This window comes from Lissotriton vulgaris, chromosome 7, assembly GCF_964263255.1.
Source record: "Lissotriton vulgaris chromosome 7, aLisVul1.2, whole genome shotgun sequence".
NCBI lineage: Eukaryota > Metazoa > Chordata > Amphibia > Caudata > Salamandridae > Lissotriton > Lissotriton vulgaris.
The window spans coordinates 700,586,093-700,606,182 of NC_141695.1; the positions used below are offsets into that span (position 1 = coordinate 700,586,093).

At 44.5% G+C, this 20,090-nt stretch overlaps 1 protein-coding gene across 2 annotated transcripts in view; it reads left to right on the forward strand.

The window, feature by feature from the left end:
- HELZ (helicase with zinc finger) overlaps window positions 1–20,090 on the forward strand; it is a 1,742,088-nt gene that overhangs the window by 364,152 nt on the left and 1,357,846 nt on the right. For both annotated transcript variants that reach the window (XM_086930935.1, XM_086930936.1), the window contains exon 8: window positions 13,049–13,124. In XM_086930935.1, coding sequence (XP_086787061.1) covers window positions 13,049–13,124 — 76 coding nt within the window. The remainder of the gene's footprint in view (window positions 1–13,048; window positions 13,125–20,090) is intronic.

Genomic DNA, 20,090 nt, shown 5'->3' on the forward strand with positions numbered 1-20,090 from the left:
TAGTATGAGGTCTCTGTCTTTCTGTCTTGATAATTAAGTACTTTCGCCAAGATAGGCCTAGGAGTTGCTCCCACTGGAGGTTTCGGACCCAGTGACCTATGCGCCCTCTCCACCACAAATACAGACCATAGATGGGGGTCAAAGAGTTCATGGAGCAAGTCCACTATGAAGGTTTCCATCTTGGATATGGCGGTCGTCTCCGGAATCCCAGTAATACGCAGATTATTTCTGCGTGACCTCGCCTCTAATTCCACATTTTTGGCTCTAATTATCCCCAACATTTTATCCATATTTAGCAATTGCTCCTTGGTTTCCACTTAAAATTCGTGGAACTCAGTATTTCGGTTATCCAGGACATCCAGGACAGCCAGGTGGGGTTTGTGTGCCGCTACTTGGGTCTTTACCGAGTCCAGCTACGTGGTGTCCAGCTTGGTATCAATATTTCGTAGGCTCGATCGCATCTCCAACATGAGGGTCCGTAGGTCCTCTCCATGATCTTCCGCCTGCGTGTCATGCTGACTCTGTGTGCGCGTCGGGGTCCGAATCCCTATGCTGCGTGTTTTTTATTTTCGAAGTTGAGTTTCGGCTGCTTAGCGTCCTGTTTGCCCATGCCTGCGGGCAGAATGTGAAAGTGTAGAGATATGTAGAACTTTGTCAGGGCTCAGACCAGGGTTTCGCGCCGCAGCCTCTAGGTACAGCGACCCACACACCAGCGATTCCTCCAGGGCGCATTAACTTCTCTCACCTCAACCAGGTCAGGCTCCCTACAGTGCTAACCAAATCACACCTCCACAGCCATGCAGGGCAATCCACAACAAGCCTCCCGGCTGCCACTGAGTCTGGTGCGTACAGCTCCCTTGTCCTCCTCTAGGCCTCCACCACCACACACACAGAGGTCCGCAAACAGGCCGCGGCAGTTACCCCAGCTCCGGTCAGAATGTATTCCTTGTTAATGAATTCCAGTGGCCAGAGGTAAATAATGACACGCTTTTCAGAGTAACTACTGCACAAATCGGCTGCACTCTCAGCCACTGCCTGGCCCCAGCTAGCAATAGCCCTGTTACAAAATGGCGGCTGCACCGCAGCCTAGCTCCGCAGTGTCACCGGCCTCACATCGTCCTGGGCAGCGGGTGCAATGGTACCGGCAGCGAGGTTGCAAGAGCAATCCCGGCAGAAACAGCCCGCCCTCTCGGCCCCCTTCAGGCACTGCCCACCTCCGATGCGGTCCCAAAATGGCGGTCCCACCGTCCAAGGCCCTGTCTCTTCTCCTACTTCAGTCAGACAGCTCCTCACCGAACAGGGCGTACGTGGCAGCAAATTTAGACACTCTCTGTCCCGCCTTTCTGGTCCGTGTTGCGGTCCAGGGGTTTCAGCAAGCAGGGGGTCGAGCACTCCGCAGCCTATTCTCGCCTCACAGTGCACCAGCAGCCGCGGGCTCGAGTTTCAGGGTTGCCCGCCCACACTGCGACCAGAGATTTTCAGACAATCTGGCTACTCGCTCACTCGCCACCATGTATCTCCGCTCTGGAGCCCCGGGTGCTGACTGGAGTCACAACACTCAGCACCGCAGTTGTTCCGCCACTGCAGGTCGGTGTCAGACTTCGCAGCAACTCTCCATTTGCTAGGATAAGATCAGGATTAATCCCCGGCGGAGGCCATTCTGCTGCTCGGCAAGCCATGCCCCCACAGGAAGTGATTTAAGTTGATTGTTGGAACTGTATAGCCTGTGGCATACTGATCCAGGAAGAAGATGGAAAGAAGTGTAGGAAGAGCTCAGATGCAGCGGATTCTACCTGAGGATTCATAATGAGTGAGTGAATGCTACACGATAAGTGGGCTGTTAACCCATGGCTGATGTGTTGCATGGACTGGTGATTTTCTGAAGACAAACACAGCTGAAAGCCTCTTTCTTGGTATGCTGCCATTACACTAAGTTTTGAGTACTTTAGCTAAGTTGATGTGTGTATGTGTGTGTGTGTCGCATTTGGAGCTCTCATTGAAATGCTTCCATCGATTATCTTTGGTCAGTGCAATCTGATAAACACTCCTTTTTAGGTCGAGCATAGTGTTGCAGCACATGTGGTGCTCGCTTTGCGAGGCATGCGGTATTGACTATAGCGTGGAAGCTCTGTGTAAGCCTGCCCACTCCCAGACCATCTTTTTTGGCTTGGGTCTTAAATGCTGCCTTCCCATTGGGTTTAGGCTTGTTAGTCCCGCCTCCTGACGGCCATGTCGTGGAAGGGCAAAAGTTTAAGGTTTTTCGCACACTGTGAAAGGAAGAATTGAGGCAAAAATAACCTCGTAGTGCATTTTAGAATTTTTTTAGAGAAGGGAGGCTTTCAGCTTTTTGAACTCAAGAAAGGCAATTGAAGGGAATGTGCAGGTGAAATTTTGATTTGAGGAAGAGGTGCTCTCGTTAATGAAATGTAATAACTTGTACTTGCTTTGCTGCTTGAAACCAGTGATGCATACCACTTGAGATGTCATACCCAGTTTGAGCTGAGCTCCGACTACTGATTCTGTAGCTTTCTAAATTATGCATAATAGTTCACATTTCCATATTTCCTGTACCTACGTCACCAGGCCTATAAATGCTGTTAAATAGTAGGGGTGCCGGTGTTTTGCTCTCACCATACTTTCAGTCCAGAGAATGTGTTTTTTAAACATGAACAACGGTTACATACATTACTGTCATAACTCGTAGACTCGTTGTTCATGGTTCTGCACACTGCTGGCTAATGTGCACCCCCAGTGTACTGCCCCACAAGGAGAAAAATAATTAGAGAGAACATTGTTTATGCGTGATATATGTGAGGTCATAAGCAGCATCTCTGCGCGCCGGCAGTTGGCCCTGTTTGGCTCCCACCTGATGCCATTCTGCTACGGAAATAATGTGCGGAGCCAGTATAGCGGACATTTCTGCGTGCTAACTTTGGTTCCTTTCTTTTCAAACCACCATAACAAGTAGCGGTGCTACCTCTTGTTACTTTTCAAAACAGTTTAACAAAAAATTCGAACTGAACTGTGTAAGGAAAATGTCACTTCCCAAGACTGAAGGGTTTAAACCCTGTAGGAACTGCCACAAGCAAATGTCTGTGACAATTCCATTCGGTTTGTTAATTGTGCCTGGGGTTGTCTTACAACTCCGAATGCCTATAGTGACTGCGCTTTGATGAATCAGAAGGCCAATCTGGACTGCAAGGCAAAGCTCTTATGTCGCAAAGCATCGGAGACCCCACATTGTAACTGGTCAAGGTAAATCCAAGAAAAAACATAACAAATCCAAGCTTCATTTGGACTCTTCCCCGCTAGACTTGTACACCTGAGCCAGGTATAAAGAAGTCATCATGCTTCTCGAGCAGATAAGTTAGGCCATTCCACCTGAGCTGCTAAACGTTCCAGTTCTGCGGGCCTCAAACTCTACATTCTTTATTTCGAATGGACTAGGAAAATGAACATAATGAGGGTGATCAGTTTTGGCAACCCTACCATGAGGATAATGGTTATGAGGACCACCAGCATACCAGTAGCCTTGAAATCTCTCATAACTTCAGCATAGTCTTTCCTCCAGGCCCTGCCACTGAGGAAAGTGCCTCCTTGCAGTGCTTATGCAGAGGGCTGCTGATGTCCCCGACCTCCAGCTCCATACCTTGTAGATCAAAATGAATGTTCTAACTGAAGTTCTCCAACAAGGGCAGACCAGTGCTGAGCTCTTGATTCCCTTTACTGAGGCCCTCTCCAACTTTCTCTTCTGGGCTCAGGCCAAACCTTGCTCTGATGCCTTGATAAATCACTAGATTGTGCAGCACTATCACCCTGCCCCAAGCGACTCCGCTCTTTTGACTCCGCACCATTCCCCTGAGAGCTTGGTGGTGCAAGCTTCCACCAGCAGAGCAAGCCCTATTGCTTTCCCCACTTCTCACCTGCACGGGGAGTCCCTTATGGATGTGCCTTTTGATGGGACTCGCATGTATGGGGAGAAATTAGACTACACAGTGGAGCATTTTAAATACAGGGCCACAGCACGTTCCTTGGGCTTAGCTGCCCTGCCATGCCAACCGCTTCAGCCTTTTCAATATTTCTGTCTCTGGCAGGAGCAGCCCATACAGACAGCCACTTCAGCTCAGCAGGGTTCGTGGCTAAGGCTGTGGCACTCCTCAATCCCGCAGTCTGGGACAGCGCAACAGTCAGTCTACCACCCAAGTCATTTCCCAGCAACTCCTGTATTCACTTCACCACCCCTGACCTCAGCCTCAACCCCTTTAGCATGTTCTTAGTGGAGCTAAGCCATAACATCGGACAGGTGGATCGTGCAATTTGTCCGGAAGGAGTATAACCATTTCTAGCTGCTTGCCACATCTTCGACCATCCTAGGAACAACTGATGTAGGACCATCTGTCCGTCTTACAGCAGGAAGTGCAAGCCCTATTGGCCAAAGTTGTTATCAAGAGGGCGCCTTCATCAGAAGCAGGTCATGGTTGTTACTCCCATTACTTAGTGGTGCCAAAGAAGAACGAAAACCTTTTGTCTTCTGGGTTGAGGCTGCAGGTGTCGTCTTGAGGCTTGAGACCGGTCAGGGGTCGCCGGTTCTCGGGTTAGGATCGCCGGGGGGACCTCCTCGTGGTGTTTGTTCACTCAAACACGGGCCGGGCTTGGTGGGTGCAGAGCATGCTGGTTGGCACCAGAAACTGCAGCTCAAACATGTCCGGTGTTCACAATAGAAAAAGCTTGGGAAGTGAATGTAGGCAGGTCCTCCGTGGTTTGTGAGGTTGCTGCCCTCTGGACAAGCTGGGATTTCGCAGGAGTAGGTTCAAGGGGAGACAGGCATGTAGGGCTGGGGCCAAGTCAATGGGCGTCCTCCTTGTTAGCTCTACACGGCTTCTTGTCCTTCTTTTCTTGTCGTTGCTGGATCTGAGGAAGGAAGGTTCAGGGTGCCTAAATACTACATTTAGGGGCGTTAGAGGTAGGTAAAGGTCCGGGACCAATGGGTCCCTTCCCTGGGGTGGGTACACCTCCTATTCTGCCTCTCTCCAGTGGGAGGGGGGCAGGAGTCTGTCCCTGGTTGGCAGGGACCCCCCATCCTCAAGATGGCGGGGACTCTAGGTCGTGCTTTACCTCGCCTGCCCCCACTCTAGGGGTGGAATTGGCAGAGGTGGGCACACCGCTTCCTCACTTTGTTTTTCCCGCCGGGTCTCCTGCCCAAAGTGGGGGGTAGAACCAGTGGGGATCAGTTGCTGAGTACAGGAAGTGGTCTGGAGAGGCTCACAAAGGTGGTATGCCTTTGAAACTTCTTCGTGAACCCTGCCCATCCTGGGGGAGGAGGCTTGGCACCTCGTCCCAGGATGTGCATTGTTTCAGGAATCCGAGAGCGGCAAGCTCTCGACCCAGGGGTCCAGAAACATGTCTGGGGGTGACAGCCTCAGCAGCCACTCAGTAAGGTCACTGGGAGTTGGTTGAGTTTCAGGAGGCATCTCTAAATGCCCTCTGTCGTGCATTTTACATTAAATTCCACACTGGCATCAGTATGAGTTTAATGTGTTGAGAAATTTGAATCCAAACTTCTCAGTCTACAGTTAGCCATTTTGGTGCTGTGGAGTTTGTAATGACAACTTCCCAGCATCATATATTCTTAATGACCGCACTGCACTTACAGTGCCCAGGAATGGACCTGGGTACTGTAGGGGTACAGGGCTCATGCACCTGTACCCTCGCCACTGGCATAGGGCACCTAGCTAGAGGGGTGGCTGATGTATGCCAGGGTAGTGTTTTGTAGGCATGGCACACAGGGATGTGTGCCATGTCGACTCTGTGTTTTGTTCTGCACCAAGACATGCAGCCTGCCAAGGCAGTGTGTTTGTGTGTGTGTGTGTCAGGGAACAGGGCCTCTAAGGGTGGCACAAAAAGTGCTGCAGCCCTTAGGTTCCTTCTCTGGTCACAATGCCCTGGGTACCTAGGATACCATTTACCAGAGGCTGACATGTGGCCAGAGATGCCAATGGGGTTTAGGCTTCAATGCAGTTTTAGGGAAGGAACACAGACCCTGGGTACCTGATTAGCAGGAGCACAGGGCACACTCAGTTAAAGCACATCAGCAATTCAGCAAAAAGTGGGGGCATACCATGCAAAAAGAGGGCACTTTCTCACAAGTACATATACACAACCAACAACTTAAACTTTCACAGGTCACATCAATAATCGAGACATCCCCCATATATATGCAGTGCTCATATATAAGGTGTCAAATACATCATTTGTCCCTGGTCAAGATCTTATCCCATTCTTCTAAATTGTCACTAGTTTGGCACTTGCCTTCCCATCCTGACATCATTCATTATCCAGTCCTAACCCCAACCTTCCCTTGGTTCATCTTGCTGCGCGGATGAGCTTTCAGGATCAAGTTGTATCTGGAGCCGCAATGATGTGTGGATTGTGCCCCAGCTGTCTAACAGTAAATCTATACTTCCATATAGGCACTTACCTTTAAATATTCTGTTATTGATATTTTTGTGTGTTGATATTTTAGGGCTTTGGTATTTAGTATTGCAACTAGTATTTGGGGAAGAATGCACCTATAGAGCACAGCTTTGTTTGGTCATAGCTAGGGGTCAGACCCCCCTAAAGATATACTTCTGGCTACCGGCCTTGAGTGGCTTAGAGTGCAGTGGCATAGAGTAGATTGTTTCAGAGTGGAGTGGTGCAGTGTAGAGTATAGTGGTGCAGGGTAGAGTGTGTGACATAGAGTAGTGGCATACAGTACAGGGGTGCAGCGTTGATTGCAGTGACATAGAGTAGCGCAGAGTGTAATTGGGTGGCATAAAGTTCAGTGGCATTGAGTGCAGTGGCGCAGATTAAATTGATTCAGAGTAGAGAGGAGTAGTGCAGGATAGAATGGAGTGGTATAGCGTGCATTGGCATAGAGTGCAGTGATTTATAGTGGGATATAGTGGCATACACTGATGCTTCAAAGTAGAGTGAAGTCCCATACAGTGCAGTGGTGTAGAGTAGAGTGCAGTAGTGCAGAGTGGATTAGAGTTCAGTGGCATAGAGGGGCATAAAGTAGAGTGGTGCAGAGTATACTGTTGTAGAGTAGAATAGAATGGTGTAGAGTGCAATGGCGGTAGATTTCAGTTGAGCAGAGTACAGTGGCGTAGAGCAGATTGTTTCAGAGTAGAATGCGGTGGTGCAGAGTAGATTAGAGTGGCATAGAGGGGATTGGCATAGAGTGCACTGGCACATAGTGGAGTGATAGGGTAAATTGTATTGGCATACAGTGCAGTGATGGGTGGCATAGAGTGGAGTGGCACAGAGTTGTGTTGAGTGCAGTTGCGAAGAATGCAGTGGTGCATAGTAGAGTAGTGTGTGGTTGAGTGCATTTGCTTAGAGTGGAGTGGTGCAGTGACTGTGTGGAGTGGCATAGTGTGGAGTGGTGTAGAGTAGAGTGCAGTGGTGTGGAGTGGGGTGACGTGGAGTATGCATGGTATGGTAGCGTACTGCCATTACAAACTGCATGTCTTGAATTTAAATGACCATTACCTTTGCACTCACATACAGTTTTACCTTCAGAAGTATACAGCGCAAAAGCGTTAATGTGTGGAAATGTTATCACCCAATGAATTGATTTGATCGTCCGCACAGTTCATTTACAGACATTTAAATGTTGTGTGCTGGGGGAATAAATGACATTCTACAGCTTTCATCAAGCAGTACCCAACATGATTATCACATAAATTCCCTCACTTTGAAGTCAGAGAAAGAAAAATAAACACTGAGCTCCATGAAAAAGACAGAATGACATTTGGCCTCTGTCTTTGAATACATAGCAAATGTGACAAGATAAGAACATGATTTAAAGGTATGTTTACATAAAGTGAATTTCTGGTAGAATGCATTAACAAGGTTTGGGCAGCAGGAGGGACGAACTTGAGCTGGACAGCCTGAAGCAAATAAAGCCGGCAAAAAAAAGCCAGAAATGTGAGTTACAAACACTTGAAACAAAATATTGGTAGCCAGGAGATCTTTTGCTGCACCACCTGAAGTAATCACCATTTAATAAAGTTGCCCACCTCAAATGGCCAGCGACCAATTGACCATACATTAACCACAAAACGAATAGTAAGTAATGAGTAAAATGCATTCCTAGGTCTAATTTCTGAATGTCCCCAAGATGTCTTTAGCAAACAGACAGCTGTGCTGCCTAATAGTCTGCTACTGGGGGGAAAAAAACTGTGTTGCTGACAGCTGAAACTAAAAGAAATGAGTGACAAAGACAACCAGTCGTGAGTAATTGGTGGATTCTAAGACCTTTTTAGAACTTTTTAAAAAGAAAAATAGACTTGCACGCAAAAGCGCATGCAGTGTCTCAGGTGAAACTTATTTATTTATTTATTTAAAAGGTTTTATATAGCGCTACTGGACCCAAGAGTATCAGAACGCTTTACAAGGTAGGTATACATATCAAGAGAAAATTAACAATGTGCATTTTACTCATATAGGATAAAACATAGCATTCAAATGAGCGATGAAGGCAAAGAAACAAAGAGATCATTAAGGGGACGAGGAATGTTGAAATTTGAGAGAGAGATGGGAGTGTAGAGAGGGGGGGGGGTCGAAGAGAAAACAAGAAAACAAGAATGAACAGTGTCAGATTCAGTGACATTAAGTACCCCAATATTTGTTGAGAAGAAGTACTTTGAGTCTTTTTTTGAGGAGAGGGTAGGAGGGGTTGCAGCAAAGATCCTTGGGGAGAGAGTTCCAAATCGTAGGAGCATTACCAGAGAATGCACGAGATTGGGTCTTTTTGCATTTGAGTCTAGGAGGGATTAGGACAAGGGAGTTAGTGCTCCTCAGGGAGCTGGAGCATCCAGCTTTTTGTAGTTTGTCTGAAAGGCAAGAGGGGGTGTTTTGGTGAAGAGCTTTGAGTGGATCTTCTTTCTATTGGGAGCCAATTGAGATTTTTAAGGACAGGAGATATGTGGTCAAATCTTTTACAGTCAGAGATAAGTCTGGCAGCTAGGTTGAGAACAGATTTAATCGGTGCAAGGTGGACTTTAGGGGTGCCAGCAAGTGTGGTGTTACCGTAGTCAATTCTGGAAAGGGCAATCGATTGGACAACGATCTTGAAGTCATCAGCTGGAATAAAAGGTTTAATTTTTTTGAGGTGGTGAAGGGTGAAAAGAGCACCTTTAGCTGCATTTTTAATGTGGGGGACGAGATTAAGATTCAGATCGATGCTGATGCCTAGGGATTTGACAGAATTGGAGGTGGAGAGGGAGCAATTAAGTGCTTTGATATCCTTGATCCAGAGTTGAAAAGGAAGGGAATTGTTTTTGGGAGTGAAAAGGATGATTTCAGGTTTTTTAGGATTCAGTTTGAGATGATTAAGATGGAACCAGGCTTGGACTTTATTCAGGTTATCATTGAGATGAAGAATGTCATTGTGGGATTTGATCTTTTAGTATAGTTGGGTATCGTCAGCATAGAGGTGGTAACATATTTTAGCTTGTTTGAGAATGAGGGTGGGTGGTTCCATTAATAGATTGAATAGGGTTGGGGAAAGGATAGAACCTTGTGGGACACCAAGTGAGACAGGTTGAGGTTTGGAGAGGCAGTGACTGAGCTTAATTTTTTGGTATCTATTTTGAAGGAACGAGGAGAACTATTTGAGTACAGTGCCCTCAAAACCAAAGCGATCTTAAAAAGGGTTGCTTGGGAACATGTAGGCAGCTGCCACACTCTTTCGCAGCTGGATCTTCTTTGCCCAGAGCTCAGTCTCACCTCTGAAATAAATGAAGAGCATGTCCTGGATCGCAACAGTGATTGTGGTGTCGAACAATGCCAAATGCAATAGTGAACTTTTGTTTTGCCAATTTGTCACCAGTATAAGTGTTGCTACTGTTAATTATTATAATTTTTTAGTTCAAATCCATCATAGGTGCTTTTTAATCAAGTCTGTCTTTGATAGTTACTTTTGCTGTCTGCAGCTGCCTTGTGGCATGCTCGGAGGACGGGGCAGTGAAGATCATAGTGTCTAACGCAACATAGGTTGAGGGAGAGAGTCACATTGCTGGTGGGGTATGCTGTTGTGTGAGCCAGGACCTTAAGGACTCAACTCACAGCCTTGTGGTACAGATTTGCATTTTATTGCATTTATTTTTGCAATTTTATATAGCGCTGACATGGCCCAAAGGCATCAGAGCGCTTCAGTGAGTTCCAGTTACAGTAATTAAACTATAACGTTTACATCGGAACATGCGTGCAGGAGTTGCCACATGAGTCAATTTGCAGCTGTGTTTTTGCACAGCTGCTTAAAGCCCTGGTCGAGATACCCCTACACATTCATATGTTTGAATCATTCCCCGCCTTCTATGTGCGAGTCCCACTGTACCATAGAAAGCAGTCTGCAGTAGTACTGTCGGCCATAATGGTAATGCAAAGTCACATAAATAGCCTATTTATATTCTTTTTTTAAATTGTTTTTTTAAAGGACCAAACTTCAACCATAAATTATCAGGTGCTAGCACCATCTAGAACACTCCAAACAGAGGCTGAATCCCTCAGATGCAGGTTGTGTGAAGGGAGTCTCCCTGAGCTCTGCTCAGTTTCTTCAGAATTATTCTACAGATACTATATCTCTACAATGTTAGATTCTTCTAAAACAGGTCTCTTCAGATCCTGCAAGCCCTGTGGGTAGAAAAGGCTGTATGTGGATGATCCACTTAAAAGCTGTCTGTACTGTCTTTGCCCTCAACATCAGGTAAAGGAGTGCAGGATTTGCAGCACTTTTTCTTCAAAAACCTTGCAAGATAGAGAGGAGCGACTGCTTGTATGGCTAAAGTTGTCCAAAGCCCAGAATTCCAGCTCATCTGATGAAGTGTTTCGTCCCACACAACCCAGAAAAGTTCCAGATCTTCTGACCATGCGGTTTCTGAGAGGAGTAGAAAGGCCTTTGAGACTTACAAAGATCCCCTGAGAAAGTAGACTGTTTGAAAATTTCTGAGTCATCAGATGAGCTGGAATTCTGGGCTTTGGACAACTTTAGCCATACAAGCAGTCGCTCCTCTCTATCTTGCAAGGTTTTTGAAGAAAAAGTGCTGCAAATCCTGCACTCCTTTACCTGATGTTGAGGGCAAAGACAATATATAAAACGACACCCCTGCCTTTAAGACTCTCTCCTTATCATTTATCTTGTGTACCAAATATAGGGGGTCTAAAATGAATGCCAATCCCCATATAGAAAAGCACTGCTGATGCACTCACCTTTCACCATAACCCGCTTGTAAAATATGTATAGAGCATAGGACACTCAATATATGTCCCCTGTAATCTACCCAGAACCTCTCACCATAGCTGTCCACTGGCAGCTAGACTTAAAGTAAGTCAGGCACCCCAAGTTTCAGTTCATAATCCATTCTAAATAGACATTACAGCATGTGAAACTCCATTGGGGATTCTTTCCACACAGGAGATATTAGAAAGCAAAAAGTGGGTATTTTATGGGTTATAACCCAGTTTCCTAACATTTGAAAAGGTTTATAATCAACTATGCACCATCACACACACAGCCATCGGGTGGGGGGAGCAAAAACACTGGTTGGCCTCAAACAACCGTACCCCATATGCACCTTTGAAAATGTGCACAGCTGTCCATCAAGAAGGCCGCAGCTCTACAGCCACCATCTGTTGGCTCAAGAAACGATAGGCTGATGTTGTGCAGGTAAGAACAATGAGTGGCAAAAAATACTCTGCGACTGTCTAGTGAAATCACAGAGTAAATTCAAGACATGGGAACCCATGCATCTGTTATTTACAGTTCCCTCACAGTAATGTGTTTAGTGTGTTGCCAGGAAAGGTGGGCCTCTATACTTAATTATATAATGTCATCCCTCTTGTCGGGTGGTGATGTTAAAGGGTACCCAAGGCAAACACAAGATGATGGACGAGGTGGTACCCAGTCATATGCAATTCAGTTCTGACCCTGCTCTCCATGGAAATAGTCCAGTCGAACTGCCATACCAGGTCCTCCCTGGACCGTAAAAAGTGTCTTGGGACCTGTTACAGGGTATCACCCCTTATCATCCAGGCTAGCTTGAATACAGTGCGCAGCAAGAAAGGGACCTACTTCTGGGCATACCCATGGCCATTTAAGGCAGACATAGCAAACACGACAAGATGGACGGAGTGCTAAAACCTTTCAAGCACTCACCCCCAGTCAAGAGATTTGGGTTAAATCCATTTCTCATTTGTTCACCATGCCATCTCAGTTTGGACCCAGCCATATGCAAATCAGTCTTGACCCTGCTCTGCATGGGAACAGTCCAGCCCAAACTGCCAGGCCAGGTCCTCCCTCTTCCGCCAGGCTAGCTTGAATCCAGTGGCACAGTGAGCAAGGGACCTACGTCTGGGAATACCCATGGCCACTTAGGGTCAACATAGCATAGTTAAAGGATACTACCTTGATCTTCAAAAGAGTTATATACTTGATTTGGATGAAAAAGGCACCATATTGTGTGAAAAGGGTACCATATCGGGTAAGGGATAGACAGGTTAACATTCACATTTTATAAAAACATTGAACCGAGCAATAAAACGGAAAACAATACTCAGGAGTGAAACATGGAAAGCGAACCCCACCACTAATTCTGAACCCGCCACAGGGTGAAGGCCTGATCACTGCTTTTTGCGGTTCTGACAATAACGTTTGAAAAAGTAAACGTCTGTTAATGGACTGATAGAACACTTGGCAGACAGCTAGTCAATTCGATTCTTGAAGTGAGCTCACCCAAGCAAACCAATGGCTGAAAGCCACTGACCAAAAGCACTGTCTTTCTATACTGTGTTTTGAGTGTTGTGTTTTGTGAACTCGTACAAACTGCAGCCGGCCTTAGCAAGTTACAAGAGAAAGGTAATGAAAAACAATAATGACAAACACAACTTTTTAGCTCAATAAAACAAATGCCTAAGAGAAATGTGTTGCCTTTTAAGTGTTTGTGTGTCATGCCTTTCTTGGAACAAATATTGCAAACCCATTCAATTTGTATTGTTCATTTAGGAACTCAAGATGATTGGCTGTTCCGCCCTCCTCCACGAGGGGTCACAAGCAGTGAGGAGTACACATTATGCAAAAGGTAAAATGATGCATTTTCTTTATATCACATTGATTACATTTTCTGAATGAAATTTATTGTAATAGGTTTTGTAGAAGTCACTTAACCTTAAGTTCATCACATTACAATACTTTGTTTACAAAGTCAGTTTATCAGTATGACTTTTAGGTTGAGACTAGAGACAGCCTTAGCTGTTTTGTTAGCCTCTTTCAATAAAAATAAGCACTGGCAATTAGCCATGTTGTACAGCAGTGCAGCTCCTTCGTCAACAGCAATGACTACAACCTCTAGGTCTACATTGACAACAAAGCAGTTGATTGCATCTGCAATGGCAAGTACAAAAACACTCAACGACAGCAACTGGCCTATCAACAAAACCAAAAGACTTGATTACTATTGGACCAGACATTGCAAGGCAAGATCTCTCCACTACCTCCAGTGTGCCTGTTGGAAGCTAGTGATACTAATAAGGATTATGACAGGGATGATAGTCCTTTTGGAGTGGCATACAGACATTCCCAATTGCATGTTAAATGCCAAAACTTGAATGACAATGATAATACCTATGTGGAAGGTTATTTTTCCTTCAGAGACGGAGCTCATTGAGGCAGTCTAAGAGCAATATTCTTATGACAATTTCTGTGAAGACCGTCATTATCAGCAACTTATAATGCATGTTTCAATCACACCGGTGACCAATCTCCATCAAATGTTGAAAGACTATTACAAAAGATTGCTGGAGACTGATCTATCTCCACAGCCTCAACAACATCCAGTTACGCGGAATACACCTTCTCCAGGTTCATGTTTCTGGTTCTTCAGGGGAAAAGTATGGTTGTTCAGCTGGGGTAGTCTACTCAACCCAGAATGCTGGGTTCATGAGGAATATATGGATGATGATGAACCAGATGGAGAAATGCCTTGTCATCTGCAATCTGTTACAGTAGAAGAATGAAATGACTTTATATCCCCACTCTTAGCTCTGCTGACAACTTCTTCTGCTAGCTCTTCTCTGTACGACATAGGGGCTTTCTAGGCACTCTTGGAAAGTGCATTAACAATATTTGATCTCCTGGTGCCAAGGACACAGACAAACTGTTTTCTTTACGACTTCAAAGAAAAATCTAGAAAGTCAATTAAGTCATACCAATCGTTGATTACATATGGGTAGAGGGACGCAAACTAATAAAAAAAACTGCTGCAGTGGCAGCAGTCATCCCTTGTCTTCACGGCAACAAGGGTAAAACCCAACATATTTATTGTAAGTATTTTATTGGATGAATTAACTTAATATGTATGGGCACTATTTTAAATAATGTTTTATATTTTATGCATTTTATTCAATAATTTAATGCCGAAGTGGCATTTTTTTATTTTACAGAGTTTTATATAGCACCAAATTAACCCGAATTGGGTATCAGAGCGCTTTACATTGGACCAGTTGCATTACATGAGAACACATTACATTTTTTTGTTAGGCAGTGGCAGATTAAGTGATTTGCCCAGAATCACGGGATGTTCAGAGTCATTGCCGAGATTCAAACCCAGTTCCCCAGATTCGAGGTCGACCACCCTAGCCGTTAGGCCAACTCCTCTCCCTGTGTATTGCAATGGTACTATCTCAAACAATATTGTTGCACATTGTTTTATTGATTTTATTAGGCCTGGTATTATTACATGCACTTTATTGTATTGTTTAACCCCATGGCTGCTAGGCGTTTTCCCGTCCTGTGCTGCAAATTATTCTTTTTCATTGTTTTATGACGAGCTGGCCTTGTCATCCGCGCACGGCAGGTAAGCGCCATGACAAGCCCAGCTCGTCATTAGCCTCGAAGGGGTTAAGCGCCATAATCTGCACATTGTAAGCAAACTTTTTTAGCGAGATATCGACAACGTTTTTAAACGAAATATTAAGCCTCAGAGAATTTACCAACTTTCCTCATTGGTTATCCGAAGCCACACTTGAGAGTTCATGCAAGCAACACAGACATTAAAGGAACCCTTTCACTCCTAGTTCCATGCCTCTTGTTAAGGTTGGGTGTCTGGACAGTATTGGAAAAAGATTTTCAGCTATGACTGCTATGCCCAATAAAGCATCCAACTCTTTGGCCATTCTTAGTAGATACGACTGACAAATGTGGTTTGATATTGGGGCATTCATCGACTTGTTACACGACAATGAACCTAAAGAGGCTAAGGTTATTCTTCAGGAAGGAAAGCAAACGTCTTCTGAGATTTTTTGTTTGATTTGTTTATTGAAATCAGTGAGGGTGAAAGGCAAACAGGGTGTTTGATGCTTCTCCCAACAGTCTCAGTTGACCTTTAAAGAGTTGCCATCTTACAGTCAATATCGAGCGTCACTTAGTATAGATCTCAACATACTCATAATTGAGTATTACAAAAATCAGTACTATGGATTGTGTGAGTGTGTCTGATTGGGTATGATCAGTGGGTTAGTAGAGTCACTGGATACCGCCTCAGGGTATAATGCAATTTGGAGGGTAGTCACCATTCAGCCTGGGACGACTCCTGATGGCCAGCCGCTCTGGGATCTCCCCCCACCCCCGACGGACCACGCACGCAACCTCTGCTTCATACTGGACTAATCACTTTCTATGAACTGCCAATTCAACAGTTTCCTAAGCCTACTTCCACACGCTCCGCCTGCTTGGAAGAAATTCAGATGTATCCCAACAGAATCCAGAAAGATGGTCACTCAAGCACTCTTCACCAGTCAGACTTGACTATGGCAACATACTCTACGCTGGCATCACCCAGAAACAGCTCAAGAAACTCCAGAACGTCCAAAACTCTGCAGCCAGACTGGTCCTCAACATCCCCCGCCGCAGCCACATCATGCAACGCCTCCTTCGGCTCCCAGTCAACAAGAATCACTTTCAAGCTCCTCGCTCATGACTATAAAGCTCTATATGATGGACCAGCATACCTGAACCACCGCCTCACATTCCACGTACCTGCCAAACAACTCTGATCCTCCCAACTCACCCTCGCCCCCAGGATCCACAAGACCAGAACTGGAGGAAGGTTGTTCTCCTACTTTGCTGCCAAAACCTGGAACATCCTAACCCTGCACCTCAGACAGTCCTCGTCGCTGACCCAATTCAGGAAAGAACTCAAGACCTGGCTCTTCAAATGATCGTCCACCCAGTCCTACCAGCAATCCACTCCCCTGTGCCTTTAGGCCCTCACAGGTGAGTAGCCGCGCTTTACAAGTCCCTTATTGAATGATTGATTGTGTTCCAATTAGATGCAATGGAGTATTTGTGCAAGCCCAAGGTATCTTCCCTGCGGAGAGAGACTCAGTCTACTCTAGCCCAATTCAGGATTGAATGTGACCAGGCCGCTATGGATGGCGGTTCACAGGACTTCCCACGCTTCATGATCAGGAACTTGGCTACTATGAAGCAGAGATCTAAAAACATGCAGTGGCTCTGTGCTTCATATCTCTCAGAAATAAGCCTAATAAACAGACCTCCCATGTGCATGCGAGTTGCCAGTCTTCACAGGCAAACAGATGGTGCGTGTCCCCACTCCTAAAATGTTTGCAGTGAGGGTCATGACTATAACATATGTAATGCATCAACGTCAGGCCGGTCACAGCAGGAACAGACTCCATCCGACCTATGAAAATAATGCTTAATCCTCTCAGGGGTGAGATGTATGCTCTGTGTATTATATAAAACTGTATCATTTGAAACATGGCATTACAGGGGACGTATGTGGTACTTGCCAAAATCATGGTCTATTCTTTAGTTGTGCATGGGCAAGCCAGATCCGTCTCCCAATACAGTCACAGTGAGGTCAGTATTGTGGTAACTTGCAGTTGGAATGTATCCGCAAACCACTTGATGAGATGTTGCCCTGTTCCCATTAAATGGAGGCATTGGAGTGTGAATTAAGCTTATGATTCTTGTGTAATGTTGCAGTGTATCAACCCATGAGGTATGGCTAATCAAGTGTCTTAAAAGGCAGTCCTTCCTGTGTCAGTGTTTCGTATTTCATAATTTTGCCCTCGCCGTATAAGCCCCCTAGTGTGTGAAGGCCTGCCATGTGCCATGCCGAGAGCTCAGCCATCGGGGTCAGTCTATTACCTCTAGGCATATCTAGCAATGGAATTGCAGGGACGTAAGGTGTAATAAGTTTGTTGAGGAATAGGCAGCGGCAGAAGCAACAGTATGCCACTTGCAATAACCTAGGACGATGTTGGTGTGTCCTACAGCAGGGATGAAATAGAAGTGCGTCCAAATTACAAGCAGAGCCTTCTGCTGCTGTGTCCAGGATTTGTAGTCCCGTCATTCAGCGAGCCACCCACTGCAGCTGGAATGCTAAATAATGTTCTAGGGTTGGCACCTGGTCCAATGGTAAGTATGATTTCGAAAGTGCCCCTCTGTACATCTGTTCAAGGGGGTGAGAGAAGGATGGAAGGATATAAGGCGTCAAATTAGTGAAATAATAAAGGAGACGTGGGGGTAACACCATATTAACGAGAGCAGCTCTCCTGGCGACAGACAGGGTGAGTGTCTTCCTAAAAGACATCTGGGACGTTAAGGAAGTGACCGCTTATGTAAGTTTACCATCAAACAGGTCCTGATTAGTGTCGTAAATCTGTAGGCCCAGGTAACGGAACATTGTTGTTTGCCAGGTAGCAAGACAATAATTATGAGTGCTGAATCAGTTAGGTTGGAAATATAGGGGAACACGCAAGACTTTCCCCAATTGACATGTGGCCCACATAGATGTGCAAATAGAGTTAGGAGGTCAGGTATTTCGTTTAGGCAAGAATAGGCATCTGACGTATAGGCAGTTGTACTAAGGCAGATTCCATAAAGTTATGAATTATAGACTAATTCCATTCGAAGAAACTTCGTAGTTCATTTATTGATATTAACACTGTGATTGGTAAATATCAGACTCACATATATTCAGTAAGAAAAAGAATAGCCAACACGTGTTAGCCCCCTTTTGGCATACAATTCTGGGGCTTTTTCAAGGCTGGTGTGTGGACGGCATCATGCATAACACATCAGAGAGACAATTCCCAAAAACAATGCAAACACCAAAAATGAACATTTTTAATATAAGGGCCAGAAATAAGGGTAAAAAAATACTAATAATGCATGTTAATTCCATTACAAATTTTAGTCATTAAGTTCACATCCATCATTGAAAATTGACAGATAATTTTTTGGAGAAAGTTATAAAAAAGATCTTTTCCATGTAAACCCATCAATTACAGTTGTGATGTAATTATGGATATTGTAAAGTATTGAGTCATGGTATGCACACACAAATTACAACAGTATAAGGTAAAGATCGATACAATGTGATAAATAACATGCAAGGTGACCAGTGGCATAACCAGAAAAAGAAAGAAAAGAACGAAAAAGTCAAACCAAATACGTATGTCATTCGTGAGGTCAATAATGTAATGATGATATAATCCAAAATGATATGGCAGGGAAAAAATATATAAGTGAAAAATTCCCATCATTAAGTAATATGATTATTGAGCTCCTTATACCACCAGCGCTAAAATCTGCAACAATCCTTATCATTATTGACAGTTACCTGTCAGTCCTGAAGGAAAAATAAGCTAGAAGAGGGAAAATATAAAAGAGAATAGAAGGTGACAGTGAGAAAAAAGTAAATGAAAAGCGGGGTATCGAGAGAGGGCGGATCGGAAGAGACTAGTATAATGTTATATTATGATTAGAGAGCGTATATGCACCTCGCCTTAAATCAAAAATAAACTGTCAGGAATACATAGTAGTCAAAAGCTCTTATCAGAAGGTAGCAGTCTAAGGATAATTGCCACATCTTGAATTGTCCGCTTTTACCGTAAGATAGCAATCTAGGGACATTTACAGCATCTCGTATGGTCTGCTATTGGGGTATAATCAATAACTTAAATTATATGGTGAATGGACAATAGGAAGTATATATGCATTATTATGTTAAAATCATGCCAGCGTTTATATTACCTGAGAAATGTATTCAGAACTCCAATTGTAATGCCTTGTGGGGCATTGCACATCTATGGTCAGTGGTGGTCCTTGGGAGAATTTTTTCTCAAAGCAAGTGAGGCAACAGGTTAACAGTCTTTTACCTTCACAGGTTCCGGAAACAAGCTGGAAGTCCACGTCTGCTAGCTAACAGTGAGGGCTAGTGAGACAGGAAATATGTTGCTTTTTGGGCGCCATCTTGAGCGTACGCATATAAAGAGTGCAACTATGTGACAAACATTAATTAGAACCTAAAACAGCAAAAAATGTAAAAAGTCTAAAAGAATAAGCCAGATTGGAAGCAGCTATAGCATCCCTTTAACAGAACCATCAGAAAGAGACTTCTAAAACATACTTCATGCCAGCTTAATCAAGTCTGTGCTAGGAGTTACACTAAAGCAAGGTTGTAGCCAGCAGATATCAAAATCTTTATATAAACCAACTAAAAAGTGATGACCTTGTGGCAGAATCTGTTCGCAACCCAATGTGAAAGGGAAATTAATTTTAAACGAACATAACAGAAACCTACATGTGTTCATATTAATGGAAAAAACAGTCAAGTCCTTCTACATTGAACTCAAGGCATTAATACAGGCAAAGCCCCATAACAGGTAACTCTCTCCCAACAATATAGCCGTTGTAGATCATACTCATCTCCATTCTGAGTCCAATTGTCATAATCTTCATCCAAAAAATATTGAATTTCAGCATCCTTGTTTAGACCATTGGGAACTGTTATAGTTGAGAAACAATTCATTCTCCCTTCAATGCAATTTCAGTTCTCAGTTACCTCCTCATCGATGTATGATTTTAATACCTAGAAAGGTGAAAGATTTATTATGTGGATGTGCTTCTTGAAAATGGTCAGTAAGTGAATAGCCAGAGGAGAATTTGTTTATATTGCTGTAAGGTTCTTGAATTCGTGTATTTAGTGGTCTAATAAGACTCCCAATGTATGGTCTGT